This window comes from Pseudorasbora parva, chromosome 25 (genome assembly GCF_024679245.1).
Source record: "Pseudorasbora parva isolate DD20220531a chromosome 25, ASM2467924v1, whole genome shotgun sequence".
NCBI lineage: Eukaryota > Metazoa > Chordata > Actinopteri > Cypriniformes > Gobionidae > Pseudorasbora > Pseudorasbora parva.
In genome coordinates this window covers 36,873,176-36,895,871 of record NC_090196.1, presented here as the reverse complement: position 1 = coordinate 36,895,871, position 22,696 = coordinate 36,873,176, and the positions used below count along the sequence as shown (strand labels likewise).

The window sequence follows — 22,696 nt, the reverse complement described above, 5'->3', positions numbered from 1 at the left end:
ACAAAATTAATGTTATGGAGTGGCCAGCCCAATTTCCAGACCTTAATCCAATTGAGAACTTGTGGGGTGATATCAAAAATGCTGTTTCTGAAGCAAAACCAAGAAATGTGAATGAATTGTGGAATGTTGTTAAAGAATCATGGAGTGGAATAACAGCTGAGAGGTGCCACAAGTTGGTTGACTCCATGCCACACAGATGTCAAGCAGTTTTAAAAAACTGTGGTCATACAACTAAATATTAGTTTAGTGATTCACAGGATTGCTAAATCCCAGAAAAAAAAATGTTTGTACAAAATAGTTTTGAGTTTGTACAGTCAAAGGTAGACACTGCTATTTTTTTGAACACACCCCTTTCAACTAATTGCCCAATTGCACAGCCTTAAGAGCGTGCATATCATGAATGCTGGGTCTCGTTTGTTTTCTGAGAATCTACTGAACCTACTGGTAACTTGTTTGCCACGTAGCAATAAAAAAATATACTAAAAACCTTGATTATTCTGGTTAGTCACATTGTACTGCTATTATTTTGAACAAGACTGTACATTTACTGGAGTATTATTTTTTCTGTAAACTTCTGACTTTAACTTCACTCCATCTGAAAGACAAATATCGTCCTCTTTACTCCACTACATTTCTATCAAGGTCCTCGAAGTGGAAAGTCGTTTCTGCCGCAGCTTTGAAAGTCAGTGATGATTTTTTTCTTCTTTAAAAGGTGTTTGGGTTTTTGCAGAAAGCCTTTCAGGAATCACTCTTGTAGAGTCTCGTGAAGTTCAATGATTTCACAGCATTTATTAAACACTGATTTATAGTTTAGAGCAAAATGGAAGAAGACGGATGTCCAAATGCTCATTTAGTGGAGTATTCACATAAACAAAGTTGATTCTGTCTTCAGTGAAGGTGAACAGTGTGAGAATATCAGATGTGTATCAGTGTATTGGATCCGTGCATTCGGCCTTAAAGTGACAGCAGCTTTGTAACTTTTCTACAAGTATTTAAATGAGTTTAAGTTAGTCGTCTGCTAGTGTGTCAGATGGAGCGTCACTGACTGGCTTAAACCATGATGGCATAATGTGCATTTATACAACTATAATACAATAATGCGGCGACATAAAGAAGGACATTTACTTTTGATACTGAAGTACTTTTGAAAACAAATACTTCTGTACTTTTACTCCAGTAAAAATCAGTCTTTACAGCTTTCACTCGTAATGGAGTAATATTTGCCCAGCAGTGCTGTTGCTTTTACTCCAGTAATGAAGTTGTGTATTAGTCCAGCTCTGGCTGTGTGCGGTCACTCACCGTCCTGTGCAGAGTAGATGAAGGCGCTGAGGCTGAACGGACCCTCGCCCTGGCTGTTAAAGGCCTTCATCTTCACCTCGAATTGGGTGGATGGAGGGATTTTGGGGTCCTTGTGGACGTACTTTCGGGCCTGTGGATCGGTGACCGTCACACGCAGCCACTCAGGGTCATTGAGAGGCTTGAAGGCGATAATGTAGCCGAAGTTACTGCCATAGTAGTACTGCGGCTGGACCGGCTGTGGAGCAAAACCACACCAGAACCAAACACAGCTCAGATACTCTCCACAGCTGATTAGTCACACTACATTAAGACTATATTCTTCTGTAAATCAGGCTAATGATCTACACTATTGCCAGAAGTCTTGTGCCGCCTCTACACACACCTGAGCTCCCCATTGTTAACCCGTGGGGTTTAATCTGGAGTCGGCCCACCCTCTCTAACAGCTCCAGCTCTTCTGGGAAGGCTTTCCTCAAGGTTTAGGAGTGTGTTTATGGGGATTTCTGCCCATTCTTCTAGAAGCTCATTTGTGAGGTCAGGCACTGATGTTGGGACAGGAAGGGGTCGTCCACAAACTGATCCCACAAAGTCAGGAGCATGAAATTGTCTAAAATATCTTGGTGACGCATTAAGAGTTCCTTTCCCTGGAACTAACGGGCCAACCCCTGAAAAACAACCCCCCCCCCCATAATTTTTTACACTTGGCACAATGATTTTTCGTGGTCTAACACTTCGTGGCTGAGTTGCTGTTGTCCCCAATGGCTTCCTCTTTGTTATAATCCCACTAACAGTTGAGCGTGGAATATTTAGTAGTGAGGAAATGTCAGGAATGGCCTTATTGCACAGGTGTCAGCCTATCACGGCCCCACGCTTGAGTTCACTGAGCTCCTGAGAGCGACCCATTCTTTCACTAATGTGTGTAGAAGCGTCTGCAGGCCGAGAGCTGGAGTTATACACCTGTGGCCATGAAGAGACTGAACACCTGAACTCAGTTCCAATACTTCTGGCAATATAATGCATATTTTCTGGTTCCTGAAGCGTTTAAATTAAAGATGAGTGTCAGTCACAAGAGAAGTGTGTTTTGAGATGTTTCTGACACTGGTCTTGATGTGATAATGTGAGGGTTAGGCTCTGGTACCGTCCATGTGATGGTGAGCTCACGACTGGCTCCGCCTCCTCCACCGATGTCTGACGGAGCCACGACCGGCCCTAGAGAGAGAGAGAGAGAGTGTGTGTGTGTGTGTGTGTGTGTGAGCTGATTGGCTGATCCCGACATACAGTGAGTTACAGTAGTCCAGCCTCGTTGTTAACAAAGCATGAATCAGTCTTTCAAAGTTTTTAAAAGATAAAATTGGTTTTACTCTAGATAAAAGACGCAGTTGGAAACAGCATGATTTAACCACCGAGCTTATCTGCTTGTCAAATTTTAGGCTGTCATCAAAAATGACACCTAGGTTTTTCACCCAAGACTTAACTGGAAGTGTTACATTACCTAAGGTCATTTGACTAATAGAATTCGATGAGCCAAATACTATAATTTCAGTTTTATTTTCATTAAAATTAAGGAAATTTCTAGATTATGAATTACAAGAATTAATAATAATCAATCAATCAAACTTTATTTGTATAGCACCTTCCAACAACCAAAAGGAGGTCTAAGGTGCTTTACATTTAAAACAGAAGAACATCTACAATAAATCATATATTAATACATTTAGCAAAAACCAAATGAACAGTTACACAAAACACAACAATAAAATGTAAAGTGCTATAGTGCTACAGCTCTTATAATAATCCACAGTCCTGATTTCTGTTAGTCGTAATGTTCTGCCTGATGAACAGAGGAGGCGTTTTTCTGCTGCAGCGGTCGGCCAGCGGAGGGCAGCAGAGGGAAATATGACTTTACTAAACTCAGACCATCGCTGTGTGTTTGTCCAGACCTCCATTACTTTAGAATGTTTTGAATTACTTTTTCTTTTCTTTTTTTGTGGTTAAAATAGTTTTTTGTTGTCATTTTTATTAGCTTTTCAATTTCATTTTTTTAAAAACTAAATTAAAATAAGTTTAATTGTATTATATTAAATTTTATATTAGATTTCAATGATTATACATTTATTTTAGATAACATTGTCTTTGATATAACATTGGCTCTGGTACCGTCCATGTGATGGTGAGCTCACGACTGGCTCCGCCTCCTCCACCGATGTCCGAAAAATCCGAAAAATCGTTTCCAAGCAATGATTTTTTAAAAATAGCTTAAATTATAGAGAACTACAGTACCCGTGATGAATGCTGTGTGCTGTGGGAAAGAGGCTCAGTATATTTCACTAAAGGATTATTGAGATAAAGTCTACATGAGATCGTGACCCACACAACAGATAACGTCACTGCAAAAAATACGCTTCTTACTCAGTATTTTTGTCTTGTTTTGAGTCCAAATATATAAAAATTCTTACATTAAGAAACATTTACTAGACAAACAAAAGTAATTGTCTTGTTTTGGGGAAAAATAACTCAAAATGAAGAGAGTTTTTGCTTAAAATAAGATAAATAATCTGCCAATGGGGGGAGAAAAATAATCTTAATTCAAACAGAAAACAAGATTATTTTATTTTGAGAGGAAATTACATTGGTGTCAATGAAGGCCTTTCTGAGCCATCGGATTTCAACACTAATATCTTCATCTGTGTGTGAAGATGAGCGGAGGTCTGACGGCTGGCCAACCACAGGAGGAATTAATCACACACTTTACATTACTGGCTGAACTAACGCTTTAATATTTCCGGTGTGTTTTGCGCTCAGCGCTGGATCTCCAGACTCACGGGCTTCTCTGGTGCTGACCCGCGGCGAGGCTTGGCTCGGAGGGCCGGAGCCCAGTGTGTTGGTGGCCGTGACCCTGAACTCATACTCCGTCCAGGGCGTGAGGTTGAGGACCGTGGCCATCTCTGCATTGCCCTCCACAGTGGCTGGAGCTGTGGACACAGAGGCCAGCGTTAGATGAGCCTCAGCTCTGATGGACAGGGACTGACCGATGCACTGACCAGATAAATCACAGCACATAGAGACTCTATCATCTAGATATTATCACATAGAGACTGTGTCTGTTCCCTGAATTTATAAATACAAAAAAATATCAAAACCAATTAACAGTAAAAATGAATTGATGTCCAACAAATAAACAACAGATGAACAATTGATAAAGCTTGGGTTGCTGAATATTCGATCCCTTTCGCCAAAAACGCTTGTTGTCAATGATATGATTATAGATCATAACTTAGATGTGCTGTGTTTGACAGAAACCTGGCTAAAACCTGATGATTACATTACTTTAAATGAGTGCACCCCCCGAGATTATTGTTATAAACATGAGCCACGTCTGAAAGGTAAAGGGGGAGGTGTTGCTATAATTTATAATAATATCTGCAGTATTACTCAGAAGTCTAGTTTCAAATATAATTCCTCTGAAGTTTTGGTGCTTTATGTAACGTTGTGTAGTGTAAATGATAAATCCCGTCTGACATTTGTGTTGGATACTCTTTCATCTATATATTATCACATAGAGACTCTTTCACCTAGATATTATCACATAGAGACTCTTTAATCTAGATATTATCACATAGATACTCTTTCACCTAGATATTATCACATAGAGACTTTTTCATCTAGATATTATCACATAGAGACTCTTTAATCTAGATATTATCACATAGATACTCTTTAATCTAGATATTATCACATAGATACTCTTTCACCTAGATATTATCACATAGAGACTCCTTCATCTAGATATTATCACATAGAGACTCTTTCATCTAGATATTATCACATAGAGACTCTTTCACCTAGATATTATCACATAGAGACTCTTTCACCTAGATATTATCACATAGAGACTCCTTCATCTAGATATTATCACATAGAGACTCTTTCATCTAGATATTATCACATAGAGACTCTTTCACCTAGATATTATCACATAGAGACTCTTTCACCTAGATATTATCACATAGAGACTCTTTCATCTAGATATTATCACATAGAGACTCTTTCACCTAGATATTATCACATAGAGACTCTTTCATCTAGATATTATCACATAGAGACTCTTTCACCTAGATATTATCACATAGAGACTCTTTCATCTAGATATTATCACATAGAGACTCTTTCATCTAGATATTATCACATAGAGACTCTTTCATCTAGATATTATCACATAGAGACTCCTTCATCTAGATATTATCACATAGAGACTCTTTCATCTAGATATTATCACATAGAGACTCTTTCATCTAGATATTATCACATAGAGACTCTTTCATCTAGATATTATCACATAGAGACTCTTTCATCTAGATATTATCACATAGAGACTCTTTCACCTAGATATTATCACATAGAGACTCTTTCATCTAGATATTATCACATAGAGACTCTTTCATATAGATATTATCACATGAAAGATATTATTACCTAGATATTATTACCTAGATATTATCACATAGAGACTCTTTCATCTAGATATTATCACATAGAGACTCTTTCACCTAGATATTATCACATAGAGACTCTTTCACCTAGATATTATCACATAGAGACTCTTTCATCTAGATATTATCACATAGAGACTCTTTCACCTAGATATTATCACATAGAGACTCTTTCACCTAGATATTATCACATAGAGACTCTTTCATCTAGATATTATCACATAGAGACTCTTTCATCTAGATATTATCACATAGAGACTCTTTCACCTAGATATTATCACATAGAGACTTTTTCACCTAGATATTATCACATAGAGACTCTTTCACCTAGATATTATCACATAGAGACTTTTTCACCTAGATATTATCACATAGAGACTCTTTCATCTAGATATTATCACATAGAGACTCTTTCACCTAGATATTATCACATAGAGACTCTTTCACCTAGATATTATCACATAGAGACTCTTTCATCTAGATATTATCACATAGAAACTCTTTCATCTAGATATTATCACATAGAGACTCTTTCACCTAGATATTATCACATAGAGACTCTTTCATCTAGATATTATCACATAGAGACTCTTTCACCTAGATATTATCACATAGAGACTGTGTCTGTTCCCCGAATTAGTAAATACAAAAAAATCAAAACCATTTATGTTTACGTGTAATCATGTAAGGGTAAAAATGTAATTGGTGTTCAACAAATAAAAAATAGATATAAAACAGACGAACAAATGATAAATCCCGTCTGACATTTGTGTTGGCTACTGTCTACAGGCCACCAGGGCACAATACAGACTTTATCAGAGAATTTGCTGGTTTTGTATCGAAGTTAGTATTAGCTGTAGATAAAGTACTAATTGTTGGTGATTTTAATATCCACGTAGACAATGAAAAAGACGCATTGGGATTGGCATTTAGAGACATTCTAAACTCTATTGGAGTTAGACAACACGTATCAGGACCCACTCATCGCCTTAATCATACTTTAGATCTAATAATGTCACATGGAATAAATGTTGATACTGTTAAAATTCTGCAGCAGAGCGATGACATCTCAGATCATTACCTAATATCATGTATACTTAATTTACCTAAGGCTGCAAAGCCATCCCCTCGCTTCAAATATGGCAGGACGATAACCGCTGCGACTAAAGATTGCTTTGTCCATAATCTTCCTCATCAGTTCCATCTCCTCAGCATTACAGATAGCCAAGAGGAACTTGACCCGTAACGGTCCCGGGTCGAGTTGACACGTGACATCCGGATGTGACGTATAACGGCGAGCGATCTCCGCTTCAGCGCGGATAGTAAGGAGCTCCGCGGTCTCGACTTGTGTCCAGTTTGCGCTCATTTCTGCTCGTTTAATTTTAGTTTCTTTTGTATCCGAACACTCTCTGCGTTTAAAACACAGACGAGCTCTTCTGGCACTGCAGGGTTGTGTTATTGAAGAAACAAGCTCTAGGAGTCGCACGATAACTACACACACGCTGCGGCATTAGTTTCGGCTTTTGTTCACACAGCGCTCGTCCCGGGTCGAACCCCGCAATATTACTCGGTCCCCGACCCGGGTTCAGTTCGGTAATCAATCCCGGGACGTGGCTGCTTTCACACAGAAGGAGACCCGGCAATGCTCCGGGAATATTGCGGGTCCGACGTGCAGTTTGAAAGGGGCTTATGATAAATTAAAATAAGCTGATAACATCACTGTTTCCTCCAGAACGACTGTACAGCCAAATCTAATTCTGCTGCAGTATTGTCCTGTTTAACACTGAAGCTGCTCTGACACAATCGGCGCTGGAGAAGAGCGATAGAAATAAAGATGACTGACTGACCGGTGGAGGCGTCTCTCCAGGTCTGCTCCCGCACCTCTCTCAGCTGGATGCTGAATCTGGAGATGGGGCTCCGGTTATCTGACCCGTGGCTCCAGCTCACCCTCACACTGCTGGCCGTCACCTCGTCCACTCGCACGCCGCCCGGAGGACCAGGAGGACCTGAGGGAGAGCAGGCTGTCATTCGGGATCTGGGAAGGCATTATGGGCTGTGGGAAAGCGGTCTCACCTCGCACCACCAGCTCCGCGGCGGCGGTGGTGTTGTCCACCGGGGTCTGGGCCGTACAGGAGTACCGACCCGCGTGTCTCAGCTGGGCCTTCCGGATCCACAGCTCTGAGCTGGACGTCCCAGCCGGACCGGCCTCCTGACCAACACCAGATTACTCATGTTAGAGAGACAGCCGCTCACGCCAACAACGAGAACTATAATCATAACTGCAACCATAATCAGCTGATGAAGGAGAAACAGCCAATCAGAATCCACCCCAAAAACATCCTAATATTGAGAAAATCTCCTTTAGTTGTCCAAATGAAGTCCTCAGCAGTGCATATCACTACTCATAATACATGTATGATATTCTTACAGTAGGACATTTACTAAATATCTTCATGAAACATGATTTTAAAATCCTAATGATTTTGGCATCAAAGAAAAATGCATACGTTTGACACACACGATGTATTGTTGGCCACAGATATACCCGTGAGATTATGACTGCTGTTGAGGTCAAGGGTCACAGATTGTTATCAGAGTTATGGTTCTTGGTGTGATGATATTAATGTTATTAATCAATAATCATGAGCAGTTGGTCATCAGACTGAAGTTTACCATCTTGTGTTCGTAATGCTCTCGGTCCAGCTCGAAGTCGATGACGTGCTCGTCCAGGGACCAGATGAAGGTGAGGTCAAGGGTCGGGTCATGTGACGCAGCACACTCCATCTTGGTACTTTCGCCCGCGCTGATGTCAGCGTTCGTCGGGGCCAGTGTGATCTTAGTGGCGTCTGAGGAGAGAGATTAAACATGACCAACTCATCTGAGCACTCGTGTGGTCTTCATTTGACCAGTCGAAGCGAGACACGAGCGTCTTTATTTGGGAGTCACATAAATATTTAGCATTTTAGGAGGATTTTGTGGTACTAATGGATATTTATGTAGAAATTGATATCCATTTTTCCATTGCAAATAATACTCTTTTATTATTTATGCAGTATTTGAGATTCAAATGGGTCCTTTAAAGCCCATGTCCTGAAGGAGATGAGCGCCCCCTGTTGAGTGTACAGAGAGAGAGCATGTGATTCCTGCTGTGACCACTAGTGACCGCTCTATAGAGCAGCTCATGCTTTATACATTATTACATATTATCAGTAGGTGGAAGGCTTTAATATGCAGGTGCTGGTCATATAATTAGCATATTATCGAAAAGTTGATTTGTTTGACTAATTCCATTCAAAAAGTGAAACTTGTATATTTTTTCATTACACACAGACTGATATATTTCACATTTTTATTTATTTTAATTTTGATTATAACTGACAACTAAGGAAAATCCCAAATTCAGTCTCTCAGAAAATGTGAATATTGTGAAAAGGTTCAGTATTGAAGACTCCTGGTGCCACACTCTAATCAGCTAATGAACTCAACACACCTGCAGGCCTTTAATGGTCTCTCAGTCTCGTTCTGTCCGCTACACTATCATGGAGAAGACTGCGGACTCGACAGGTGTCCAAAAGACGACCATTGACACCTTACACACGGAGGGCGCAGCCTGGAGAGGATTGTGAAACAAAACCCATTCAAAAATGTGGAGGAGATTCACAAAGAGTGGACTGCAGCTGGAGTCAGCGCTTTAAGAACCGCTGCGCACAGACGTCTGCAGGACACGGGTTTCAGCTTCACATTCCTCGAGTCAAGCCACTCTTGATCAACAGAAGCGTCAGAAGAGTCTCGTCTGGGCTAAAGACAAAAAGGGCTGCTGAGTGGCCCAAAGTCATGTTCACTGATGAAAGTAAAGTTTGCATTTCCTTTGGAGATCAGGGTCCCAGAGTCTGGAGGAAGAGAGGAGAGGCACACAATCCACGCTGCTTGAGCTCCAGTGTAAAGTTTCCACAGTCAGTGATGGTGCTGGTCCACTGAGTTTTCTGAGGTCAAAGGTCAACGCAGCCGTATACCAGGAAGTTTTAGAGCCCTTCATGTTTCCTGCTGCTGACCAACTTTATGGAGATGCAGATTTCATTCTCCAGCAGGACTGGGCACCTGCACACAGTGCCACAGCAGCCAGTGCCTGGTTTAAGGACCATGGTGTCCCTGTTCTTAATTGACCAGCAAACTCACCTGACCTTACCTCATAGATAATCTCTGGGGTATTGTGAAGAAGAAGATGTGATACGCCAGACCCAACAATGCAGAAGAGCTGAAGGCCTATCAGAGCAACCTGAGCTCATAACACCTGAGCCGAGCCACAGACGGACCGACTCCACGCCACGCCGCATCGCCGCAGTAATTCAGGATAAGGGAGACACAACTGAGCACTGACTGCTGGACATGCTCAGACTTTACATGCTCAGACTGTTCAGTTGGCCAAGATTTCTAACAATCCTTTGTATTGGCCTTAAGTAATATTCTAATTTTCTGAGATACTGAATTTGGGATTTTCCTTAGTTGTCAGTTATAATCATCAAAGGTAATACACATTTGAAATATATCATTCTGTGTGTAATGAATGAATATAATATACAAGTTTTACTTCTTGAATGGCATAAGGGAAATAAATCCACTTTTTGATGATATTCTAATGGCATGACCAGCTCCTGTATATTTAAACAATCTCAAAAACTACTTTTTATCAAGTTTTAGATTTCTATTGCTAGAAATAGTGATTTGAAATGTTAGTTTATGCATTATTAGAAAGAGAATGCAAGGAAGCATTATGATTCAGATAAATTATGATTTAATAAAAAAGTGCAATGCATTCAGTCCCCCTGTGACATCACAGCGGTGAGCTTTATTACTGAGCTGATAGGCTTGCCGTACCCGTGACGAGCAGCGCTCCGGTGCTGTTGGCTCGGCCCCGGTCGTTCTCGGCGAAGCAGGTGTATCTGCCCTCGTCTGATTTGGTGAGGTTGATGAGCTCCAGACTCCCGTCTGGCCAGATGAAGACCCTGTGGAGATAAAGCACAGCTTAGCTTGAGCCAGAGGGATGCGTTGTGACCTCTGACCTCTGCCAGAGGGATGCGGCGTGACCTCTGACCTGCTGGAGTTGTGCAGGAGCTCGGTCCCTTTGCTCCAGGAGATGGAGGGCCGCGGGGCCGCTCGGGGTCTGCACTCCAGAACCACACGGCCATGTTTGGGCCCCAGGACTCTGGGCTTCACAGGCCTCCTCTCGAACAAAGGAGCGCCGGCTGAGGGAACACAAAACACACTCACAGCAGGAACACACACACTGACCCCTGACCCTGAGAGAAACACACGACACACAGTGGCCTCTGACCCGCTCACCGAACACGCGGAGCTCGGCGTTGGCGTAGATCACGCCGTGACGGTTCTCAGCCACGCACTGATACATGCCCGAGTCCTCAAACGCCAGGCCCGTGAAGCGCAGCTCGTGACTCCTGCCGGACTGATGGAGAAACAACAACAATTCATATTAGCAGCAGATTCATATTCATATCATCATCAGATTCAGATTCATATTATTATCAGCCTCTGAGGAGATTCAATGAGGAGAAAGTGTAAAATATGTAAAATAACAGAAACAGAAAATTTTCATTTAAAATTGTATTATGTATTTTAATATAATAAAATACATCAATGCATTATTGCTAATTAATTATAATAAATACAGAAATAAAGGTATATACACACACACACACACACACACACACACACACACACACACACACACACACACACACACACACACACACACACACACACACACACACAGTGGGTACAGAAAGTATTCAGACCCCCTTATATTTTTCAATCTTTTTTATATTGCTGGCTTCGGCTAAAATCATTTAAGTCCATTTTTTTCTCATTAATGTACACACATACCTACCAGACATTTTTGCAGATTTATTAAAATGCAGCTTCATTTGAGTCCAGCTGTGTTTGATTATTCTGATTGGACTTGATTAGGAAAGCCACACACCTGTCTATATCAGACCTTACAGCTCACAGTGCAGGTCAGAGCAAATGATGATCATGAGGTCAAAGGAACTGCCTGAAGAGCTCAGAGACAGAATTGTGGCACAGATCTGGCCAAATTGTAAAAACATTCTGCTGCACTTAAGTTTCCTAAGAGCACAGTAGCCTCCATAATCCTTAATGGCAGACGTTTGGGATGACCAGAACCCTTCCTAGAGCTGGCCGTACGGACAAACTGAGCTATCGGGGGAGAAGAGCCTTGGTGAGAGAGGTAAAGAAGACCTCAAAGATCACTGAGGCTGAGCTCCAGAGATGGAGAAAGATGGAGAAAGTCAACCATCACTGCAGCCCTCCACCAGTCAGGGCTTTATGGCAGAGTGGCCGACGGAAGCCTCTCCTCAGAGCAACACACACGAAAGTTTGCTAAAAACAACTGAAGGACTCTGCTGAGAAATAAGATTATCCGGTCTGATGAGATCAAGATAGAACTTTTTGTGCTTTATTCTAAGCGGTATGTGTGGAGAAAACCAGGCACTGCTCATCACCTGTCCAATACAGCCTCAACAGTGAAGCCTGGTGGTGGCAGCATAATGCTGTGGGGTGATTTTCAGCTGCAGGGACAGGACGACTGGTTTCTATCGAGGGAAAGATGAATGTGGCCAAGAACAGGGATATCCTGGACGAAAACCTTCTCCAGAGTGCCCAAGACCTCAGACTGGGCCGACGGTTCACCTTCCAACAAGACAATGACCCAAAGCACAGCTAAAATAACAGAGGAGTGGCTTCACAACAACCCCGTGACTGTTCTTGATTGGCCTAGCCAGAGCCCTGACTTACTTAGGTCTGAATACTGAGGACCATTTACATTCATTCAAGCATTTGGCAGACGCTTTTATCCAAAGCGACTTACATTGCATTTAAGGTACACATTTTACATTTTGTCAATTCTTGTTACCATGTGATACTTCAGTTTTTCTTTTTTAATAAATCTGTTAAAATGTCAACAACTTTGTGTTTTTCTGTCAATATGGGGTGCTGTGTGTACATTAATGAGAAAAAAATTAACTTAAATGATTTTAGCAAATGGCTGCAATTAAATTAAAGGGGGTCTGAATATTTTCCGTACCCACTGTATATTTGAATACACACACATACATGTATATATTTAAGAAATATTTGCATGTATATACAGTATATATTTGTCATATATATAATAATGTAATAATATGTACATCCATTTGTGTCTATTCAAATATTTATCCACAGTACACACAACCTTTATTTTGGATGTGATTAATCGTTTGACGATTAAAGGTTTTTGTAATGGAAAAGTCATGGAAATGAAGTGTGATATAAAAGAGAGTGCTCCAGTCCGTCAGAGGTCGTGTTGGACGGTTCTGCACACACACTTCAGGAGTCGAGATCAGACCCATCTGCTCCGAGTGTTACGCAACAGGAGCATGATGGGAAGGCGGGAACACAGCCATTTACACACGACTAATCTGGACACTTTCTGACCGGCAGCCGAGCTCCTGAAGCGGTGAGCAGAGAGGACGAGCTCAACACCGTCACTGAAGGACCAGTCCGTCAGCCACTCGTCTCTCCATTGCTGCCTACCATCCGTCCGTTCTTCAGGAAGTGCACGTGGGGTTTGGGTTTCCCGCTGGCCACACAGGACATATTGTAATCTCCTCCAATGTCTCTCTCCGAGCTGCTGATCTTCTCCACCCATTCAGGAGCTCCTGAGACACACACACACACACACACACACACACACACACACACACACACACAGGTCAGGTCCGTTATGTCTGTGTGTTGCCCAGAATATGCTGTGGTCATGTGACCCTCACCCTCCACGTGCAGGTGCGCTCTGTGCCTGTCTTTGCCTTTGGAGTTGTCGGCCTCACACTCATACACACCCTCGTCCTCATACTGGACGTCATAAAGATGGAGGAGACTCCCTGCCATACTGACGTCATGACGACGGGCCGGCAGCTCGCCATCCAGCTTCCTCCAGCGGATCTGAGGGATGGGGCTGAACGCACACACACATGCACGCACGCACACACATGCACACACGCACGCGCACACGCACGCATGCACACACACACAAAACACACACACACACAGTGTGTCAGGTGGCTATCGAGGATGAAAGGAATGTGAGAACTCTATGAATGTTCTCTGAGTGTCTTAAACAAACAGTGACATTTACAAAACACTAGAGGAACGCCCAACTAAAACATTTCATGAAGGATGTACAAATGTGCAACACTTATGAAAGAACAGATCACAACGAACGTTCTAGAATGTTCATTCATAACATTGGCAGAACCAGTGATGTCATTCTACAGTGATGTCATTCTACAGTGATGTCATGCTACAGAGATGTCAGTGATGTCATCCTACAGTGGTCATTCTACAGTGATGTCATTCTACAGTGGTCATTCTACAGTGATGTCATTCTACAGTGATGTCATTCTACAGTGATGTCATTCTACAGTGATGTCAGTGATGTCAGTGATGTCATTCTACAGTGATGTCATTCTACAGTGATGTCATTCTACAGTGATGAAATTCTACAGTGATGTCATTCTACAGTGATGTCATTCTACAGTGGTCATTCTACAGTGATGTCATTCTACAGTGATGTCATTCTACAGTGATGTCAGTGATGTCATTCTACAGTGATGTCATTCTACAGTGATGTCATTCTACAGTGATGTCAGTGATATCATTCTACAGTGATGTCATTCTACAGTGATGTCATTCTACAGTGATGTCAGTGATGTCATTCTACAGTGATGTCATTCTACAGTGATGTCATTCTACAGTGATGTCATTCTACAGTGATGTCATTCTACAGTGATGTCAGTGATGTCATTCTACAGTGATATCATTCTACAGCGATGTCATACTACAGTGATGTCATTCTACAGTGATGTCAGTGATGTCATTCCACAGTGATGTCATTCTACAGTGATGTCATTCTACAGTGATGTCAGTGATGTCATTCTACAGTGATGTCATTCTACAGTGATGTCAGTGATGTCATTCTACAGTGATGTCATTCTACAGTGATGTCATTCTACAGTGATGTCATTCCACAGTGATGTCATTCTACAGTGATGTCATTCTACAGTGATGTCATTCTACAATTATGTCAGTGATGTCATTCTACAGTGATGTCATTCTACAATGATGTCACTGATGTCATTCTACAGTGATGTCATTCTACAGTGATGTCATTCTACAGTGATGTCAGTGATGTCATTCTACAGTGATGTCATTCTACAGGGATGTCATTCTACAGTGATGTCAGTGATGTCATTCTACAGTGATGCCATTCTACAGTGATGTCATTCTACAGTGATGTCAGTGATGTCATTCTACAGTGATGTCATTCTACAGTGATGTCATTCTACAGTGATGTCAGTGACGTCATTCTACAGTGATGCCATTCTACAGTGATGTCATTCTACAGTGATGTCAGTGATGTCATTCTACAGTGATGTCAGTGATGTCATTCTACAGTGATGTCATTCTACAGTAATGTCATTCTACAGTGATGTCAGTGATGTCATTCTACAGTGATGTCATTCTACAGTGATGTCAGTGATGTCATTCTACAGTGATGTCATTCTACAGTGATGTCATTCTACAGTGATGTCATTCTACAGTGATGTCAGTGATGTCATTCTACAGTGATGTCATTCTACAGTGATGTCATTCTACAGTGATGTCATTCTACAGTGATGTCATTCTACAGTGATGTCATTCTACAGTGATGTCAGTGATTTCATTCTACAGTGATGTCAGTGATGTCATTCTACAGTGATGTCAGTGATGTCATTCTACAGTGATGTCATTCTACAGTGATGTCATTCTACAGTGATGTCATTCTACAGTGATGTCAGTGATGTCATTCTACAGTGATGTCATTCTACAGTGATGTCATTCTACAGTGATGTCAGTGATGTCATTCTACAGTGATGTCATTCTACAGTAATGTCATTCTACAGTGATGTCAGTGATGTTATTCTACAGTGATGTCAGTGATGTCATTCTATAGTGATGTCAGTGATGTCATTCTACAGTGATGTCATTCTACAGTGATGTCAGTGATGTTATTCTACAGTGATGTCATTCTACAGTGATGTCAGTGATGTTATTCTACAGTGATGTCAGTGATGTTATTCTACTGTGATGTCATTCTACAGTGATGTCAGTGATGTCATTCTACAGTGATGTCATTCTACAGTGATGTCAGTGATGTCATTCTACAGTGATGTCATTCTACAGTGATGTCATTCTACAGTGATGTCAGTGATGTCATTCTACAGTGATGTCAGTGATGTCATTCTACAGTGATGTCATTCTACAGTGATGTCAGTGATGTCATTCTACAGTGATGTCATTCTACAGTGATGTCATTCTACAGTGATGTCATTCTACAGTGATGTCAGTGATGTCATTCTACAGTGATGTCATTCTACAGTGATGTCATTCTACAGTGATGTCATTCTACAGTGATGTCAGTGATGTCATTCTACAGTGATGTCAGTGATGTCATTCTACAGTGATGTCATTCTACAGTGATGTCATTCTACAATTATGTCAGTGATGTCATTCTACAGTGATGTCATTCTACAGTGATGTCATTCTACAGTGATGTCATTCTACAGTGATGTCATTCTACAGTGATGTCATTCTACAGTGATGTCAGTGATGTCATTCTACAGTGATGTCAGTGATGTCATTCTACAGTGATGTCATTCTACAGTGATGTCATTCTACAGTGATGTCATTCTGCCAATGGGAGATTTTCTTTGAGAAGTTTATAAAGAGCAACAGATTGCACATCTAATGCTGGAATGATCTACAGAATGCAGAATGAAAAGTGATTATAATCTGAAATATTTGCAGAAAATTACGCTGAATAATGAAGTGTGTGAGGGAAATGAATGAAGCGGTGCTTTTGCTAACAGCAGAAATCATCTGTTTGGCGTTTTTTCTTACTTTCCCAGCGCGAAGCACTCGAGCGTGACGTTCTGCCCCGCCAGCGCGGAGGTGTCTGGAGATTTGACTTTGATATCTGCAGGATATTTCCTCAGAGAACCTGAAGGAGAGCAGACACGAGACAAACACAGTGAATGGCTGACCACGACTCCTGCTTCGAGGCGCTTGGACGTCTGTAGTATCACACACACACACACACACACACACACACACACACACACACACACACACACACACACACACACACACACACACACACACACACACACTCACGCTCTGCGATGGGCACCAGTGGGATGAACTTGCTGAAGACGCTCTTGGCGATGGCGGGGCTGGAGACGAAGCAGGAGTAGTTTCCGCTGTCGGCCGAGCGCACTGTGGAGATGTAGAGGTTCCCGGTGGACTGAGACACGAAGCGCCGCTTATCCTGAAGAATGAAGTCCGGGAACTCGTTCAGCATCCAGCGGAACGACAGGTCCTCTGCAGACACAGGAAATCACATCACACACCTGATACACCAGGGACGCAGTATTTATTTTCCCAGGATGGTAGGGGAAGGCTCCGCCTCTTTCATCTCTGATTGGCTAGAAGGGCTCTCCTCCGATTGGTTAATACATCTCACGTTCATGGCCGGCTGTCAGCTAGTCTGTTTTGATCGTCTTTATAACAGAAGTAAACGAAGCCAATCCAACATATTAAGACAAGCGCTATATGTCCGTGTCTTCAGATTTATGTTTCAAGTTCACAATTTCAAAGTAGAGACACCCCAGTATGATTTAAATATGACAGATTTTATTTATTGTGACATTAATTTATTTCCTACCATCTTGGGGGGAAAAAATATTGCATCAGGGCCTAAGATCAAAGCACAGATCGATCGATCTGAAAACTTGATATCTCCATTCTATGAAAGTACAGAAGCATTGCCATAGTGACCTGGGAAGTGTGGAGGCGGGTCACACAGAAGCACCGCCCCCTGCCCCTCCTTCACGTACACCGCCTCCCGCTCGTCAGTGGAGAACATGTCCAGGTCTGAAACATTAGAGGTCATTAACACACACACACACACACCACAGAACAGTGCGTGTGCGTGTGTGTGTGTGTGTGTGTGTGTGTGTGTGTGTGTGTGTGTGTGTGTGTGTGTGTGTGTGTGCGTGCGTGCGTGCGTGCGTGCGTGCGTGCGTGCGTGCGTGCGTGCGTGCGTGCGTGCGTGCGTGCGTGCGTGCGTGCGTGCGTGTGTGTGTGTGTGTGTGTGTGCGTGTGTGTGTGTGTGTGGCACTCTTATAGAGACTCACAGCCGAACTGAACGGACGCTCTCTGACTGACCACCGTGCCGAACTCATTGCTGGCCACACACGTGTAGTTCCCAGCATGCTTGCTCTTATCAGGGACGCTGATGACCAGACTCCCCTCCGTCAGGCTGTAGTGGTCGTCAATAACGATATCAGTGTTGTTCAGTCTCCACCTGAGGACACACACACACACACACACACACCATCAGGAACACACAGCTAATGTAGACCGGCTGATCACATTATTAATGAATAATGAAGTGCAAAAGCATCAGGAGTACAGTCATGAATCTACACTGATGAGAAATGACCCACAGAATCAGAGGACTCAAACCTGACCATTAATCAGCGTCTAATTCATGAGGAATCTTATCCTTAAACCCGATCATTTTATTCGTTTTTTTTAATTACATTTTCCAACAAAACATACAATGATATGTAACATTAGACAAACAAACAAACAAACAAACAAACAAACAAAAAAGACAAAAGAAGCATAAACAGAAGTTAATGTTGGGGGATGCACATGCCAGATCTCACATTGGTAAATTATTACATTTTGCTAATTACTTTTTTCAATATGAGAGATGTTCACTTCTTATTCCTAGTAATTGAGTTCAAAGAGTCATACAATTTTTAAGATCTTTACAGAAAAATGTAAATGGAGGTGTGATAGACACTACTTTAGCTTTATGTATATGAAACTTCCCAAGAAGAATAATTAACTTTAATGCGTTATCAGTTATATCAGATCCAGTATTACAGTCCAGGAAAAGGATCATAGACTCATAGACTCTCATTACTTCCCTAGATTATATTTTGTAAAATGTATCAAAAAACAACATTTTTCTCAATTTACGCTATAGGGAAACATTGTTTCCATTTTAGAATTGCTTTTGGGTAACAACTGATATCTCGAGTAATGCAACTTGATGTAAGCATTATTACACTTCAGATCCAATATATTAACACACCCAATAACACGTTTTGGAGTCTGTCGACATACTGAACTGTAACTGAGATGAGCTTTCATAAGTTAAAGAAATTTAGTGGAAATGCTTTTCACCACCATATGGAAATCTCCGTTTGACGACTCGATCCCTGATAGAGAATCAATCTCACCATCATCATTTAGTAAATCAGAAATGAATATAATTCCCTTATTAAACCATTCTCTTTTAAATATACTCTTTCTTTTAGATAACACGTGTTGGTTATTCCGTAATATGCATGAGTGTGGAGAGAAATGGTTTAAATGCTATTTTCATTGCTTCTAGGGACTGCTTGTGGAAATTTGATCCATTGATTGGAAGTTCGCTGCATCTGAAGTCACATGATAGTAACATTTTTCAAAAAAACAGGTTGGGGATATAAAACCAAATAGATTTATTCTGGGTCAAGCTGTGTTTTATCCAATGAATTAAAATAATTGTATTAAGAGTACTGAAATCAAGAACGTTAAGCTCTGAACTCTGAAAAAAAGTCTGATAATCGTTTTTTCTCTTAACATAATCAGTTCTGTTTTTCCAAATGAATCTAAATAAGGCCCTGTCAATATCTGAACACATTTAGAGATTAACACAAGGAGAGAGCAGGGTAGACTAGCCTCGAGATTCAGCCTCGGAGAGCGATATACGGCACGGACCGAAAGGTTCCTCTGAGACCAGCCATTAAAACACGTGTTTGCTTTGTGTAGACATGTAGAACAATCATTTCCAACTCTTTCATGTGGACATTTATTAATTATAATGCCAAGATATCTAACCTTTTGTTTTATCTTAATCTGGGATATCAGACTGATGAATCGTCATGATCTCTGATTCGCAGAAAGGCCAGAAGCATCAGAAAAGAGTATATTATAGTAATATAGTGGGGACCTGTCTAATATCCTTTGAGAAGACACACACATCATCTGTCAGCTGACTCAATAAAATAGTGTGGTCTACTATTTGGAAGCCCTCAATATTCGGACAATGCACTATATAAAGGTCAAGAAGCTCTGCAACCAACAGAAACAAAAAAGGAGACATCGGGCACCCTTGTCTGATGCCTCTCCCAAAGACAAACCGTGGTGAGGCTCCATCAGACAACATTACTATTGATGCCTTTATACACGGACCAAAGCCAAACCGCCTTAAAGCGGCACATAAAGGCTCTACTGAACCACATGCCACGGAGAGATCTAAGAACAAAAGAAGAGCATCTTCATTAACCAGCTCAGAGTAATCTAAGAGATCTAAAACAAGACGGATAAAAACGTAAGTGGTAAAAGTGTAAAAGGTGAAGTGTGGTAAAGTGTGGTGACCTGTATGAGGCCGGAGGGTTGGCTCGTGTCTGTAGTGTGGTAAAGCGTGGTGAAGTGTGGTAAAGCGTGGTAAAGTGTGGTGAAGTGTGGTGAAGTGTGCTGACCTGTATGAGGCCGGAGGGTTGGCTCGTGTCTGTAGTGTGGTAAAGCGTGGTGAAGCGTGGTGAAGCGTGCTGACCTGTATGAGGCCGGAGGGTTGGCTCGTGTCTGTAGTGTGGTAAAGCATGGTAAAGCGTGGTGAAGCGTGGTGAAGCGTGCTGACCTGTATGAGGCCGGAGGGTTGGCTCGTGTCTGTAGTGTGGTAAAGCATGGTAAAGCGTGGTGAAGCGTGGTGAAGCGTGCTGACCTGTATGAGGCCGGAGGGTTGGCTCGTGTCTGTAGTGTGGTAAAGCGTGGTAAAGCGTGGTGAAGCGTGCTGACCTGTATGAGGCCGGAGGGTTGGCTCGTGTCTGTAGTGTGGTAAAGCGTGGTAAAGCGTGGTAAAGCGTGGTGAAGCGTGCTGACCTGTATGAGGCCGGAGGGTTGGCTCGTGTCTGTAGTGTGGTAAAGCGTGGTGAAGTGTGGTAAAGCGTGGTAAATCGTGGTGAAGCGTGCTGACCTGTATGAGGCCGGAGGGTTGGCTCGTGTCTGTAGTGTGGTAAAGCGTGGTGAAGTGTGGTAAACCGTGGTAAAGCGTGGTGAAGCGTGCTGACCTGTATGAGGCCGGAGGGTTGGCTCGTGTCTGTAGTGTTAGGGTTAGGGTGAAGGTGGTGAAGCGTGGTGAAGCGTGGTGAAGCGTGCTGACCTGTATGAGGCCGGAGGGTTGGCTCGTGTCTGTAGTGTGGTAAAGCGTGGTGAAGCGTGGTGAAGTGTGGTGAAGCGTGGTGAAGCGTGGTGAAGCGTGGTAAAGCGTGGTGAAGCGTGGTGAAGCGTGGTGAAGCGTGGTGAAGCGTGGTGAAGCGTGCTGACCTGTATGAGGCCGGAGGGTTGGCTCGTGTCTGTAGTGTGGTAAAGCGTGGTGAAGCGTGGTGAAGTGTGGTGAAGCGTGGTGAAGCGTGGTGAAGCGTGGTAAAGCGTGGTGAAGCGTGGTGAAGCGTGGTGAAGCGTGGTGAAGCGTGGTGAAGCGTGGTAAAGCGTGGTGAAGCGTGGTGAAGCGTGGTGAAGCGTGGTGAAGCGTGGTGAAGCGTGGTAAAGCGTGCTGACCTGTATGAGGCCGGAGGGTTGGCTCGTGTCTGTAGTGTGGTAAAGCGTGGTGAAGCGTGGTGAAGTGTGGTGAAGCGTGGTGAAGCGTGGTGAAGCGTGCTGACCTGTATGAGGCCGGAGGGTTGGCTCGTGGTAAAGCGTGGTGAAGCGTGGTGAAGCGTGGTGAAGCGTGGTGAAGCGTGGTGAAGCGTGGTGAAGCGTGCTGACCTGTATGAGGCCGGAGGGTTGGCTCGTGTCTGTAGTGTGGTAAAGCATGGTAAAGCGTGGTGAAGTGTGGTGAAGCGTGCTGACCTGTATGAGGCCGGAGGGTTGGCTCGTGTCTGTAGTGTGGTAAAGCGTGGTAAAGCGTGGTAAAGTGTGGTAAAGCGTGGTGAAGCGTGGTGAAGCGTGCTGACCTGTATGAGGCCGGAGGGTTGGCTCGTGTCTGTAGTGTGGTAAAGCATGGTAAAGCGTGGTGAAGCGTGGTGAAGCGTGCTGACCTGTATGAGGCCGGAGGGTTGGCTCGTGTCTGTAGTGTGGTAAAGCATGGTAAAGCGTGGTGAAGCGTGGTGAAGCGTGCTGACCTGTATGAGGCCGGAGGGTTGGCTCGTGTCTGTAGTGTGGTAAAGCGTGGTAAAGTGTGGTAAAGTGTGGTAAAGTGTGGTAAAGTGTGGTGAAGCGTGCTGACCTGTATGAGGCCGGAGGGTTGGCTCGTGTCTGTAGTGTGGTAAAGCGTGGTAAAGCGTGGTGAAGCGTGCTGACCTGTATGATGCCGGAGGGTTGGCTCGTGTCTGTAGTGTGGTAAAGCGTGGTAAAGCGTGGTAAAGCGTGGTGAAGCGTGCTGACCTGTATGAGGCCGGAGGGTTGGCTCGTGTCTGTAGTGTGGTAAAGCGTGGTGAAGTGTGGTAAAGCGTGGTAAATCGTGGTGAAGCGTGCTGACCTGTATGAGGCCGGAGGGTTGGCTCGTGTCTGTAGTGTTAGGGTTAGGGTGAAGGTGGTGAAGCGTGGTGAAGCGTGGTGAAGCGTGGTGAAGCGTGGTGAAGCGTGGTGAAGCGTGGTGAAGCGTGGTAAAGCGTGGTGAAGCGTGGTGAAGCGTGCTGACCTGTATGAGGCCGGAGGGTTGGCTCGTGTCTGTAGTG

The 22,696-nt window shown here is 43.0% G+C and overlaps 1 protein-coding gene across 2 annotated transcripts in view; it reads right to left on the bottom strand.

The window, feature by feature from the left end:
- Positions 1-22,696, bottom strand: part of cntn1a (contactin 1a) — a 70,437-nt gene that overhangs the window by 9,721 nt on the left and 38,020 nt on the right. For both annotated transcript variants that reach the window (XR_010901670.1, XM_067437292.1), the window contains exons 5-19: positions 18,095-18,264; positions 17,736-17,831; positions 17,073-17,279; positions 16,800-16,899; positions 13,631-13,815; positions 13,395-13,519; positions 11,127-11,247; positions 10,879-11,029; positions 10,662-10,789; positions 8,460-8,632; positions 7,860-7,995; positions 7,634-7,792; positions 4,119-4,268; positions 2,435-2,505; positions 1,300-1,534 (exon numbers count right to left, since the gene is read on the bottom strand). Coding sequence is in view for 1 of the 2 variants with exons in the window: in XM_067437292.1 (XP_067293393.1) it covers positions 1,300-1,534; positions 2,435-2,505; positions 4,119-4,268; positions 7,634-7,792; positions 7,860-7,995; positions 8,460-8,632; positions 10,662-10,789; positions 10,879-11,029; positions 11,127-11,247; positions 13,395-13,519; positions 13,631-13,815; positions 16,800-16,899; positions 17,073-17,279; positions 17,736-17,831; positions 18,095-18,264 (2,207 nt within the window). In the remaining variant the exon portion in view is untranslated. The remainder of the gene's footprint in view (positions 1-1,299; positions 1,535-2,434; positions 2,506-4,118; positions 4,269-7,633; positions 7,793-7,859; positions 7,996-8,459; positions 8,633-10,661; positions 10,790-10,878; positions 11,030-11,126; positions 11,248-13,394; positions 13,520-13,630; positions 13,816-16,799; positions 16,900-17,072; positions 17,280-17,735; positions 17,832-18,094; positions 18,265-22,696) is intronic.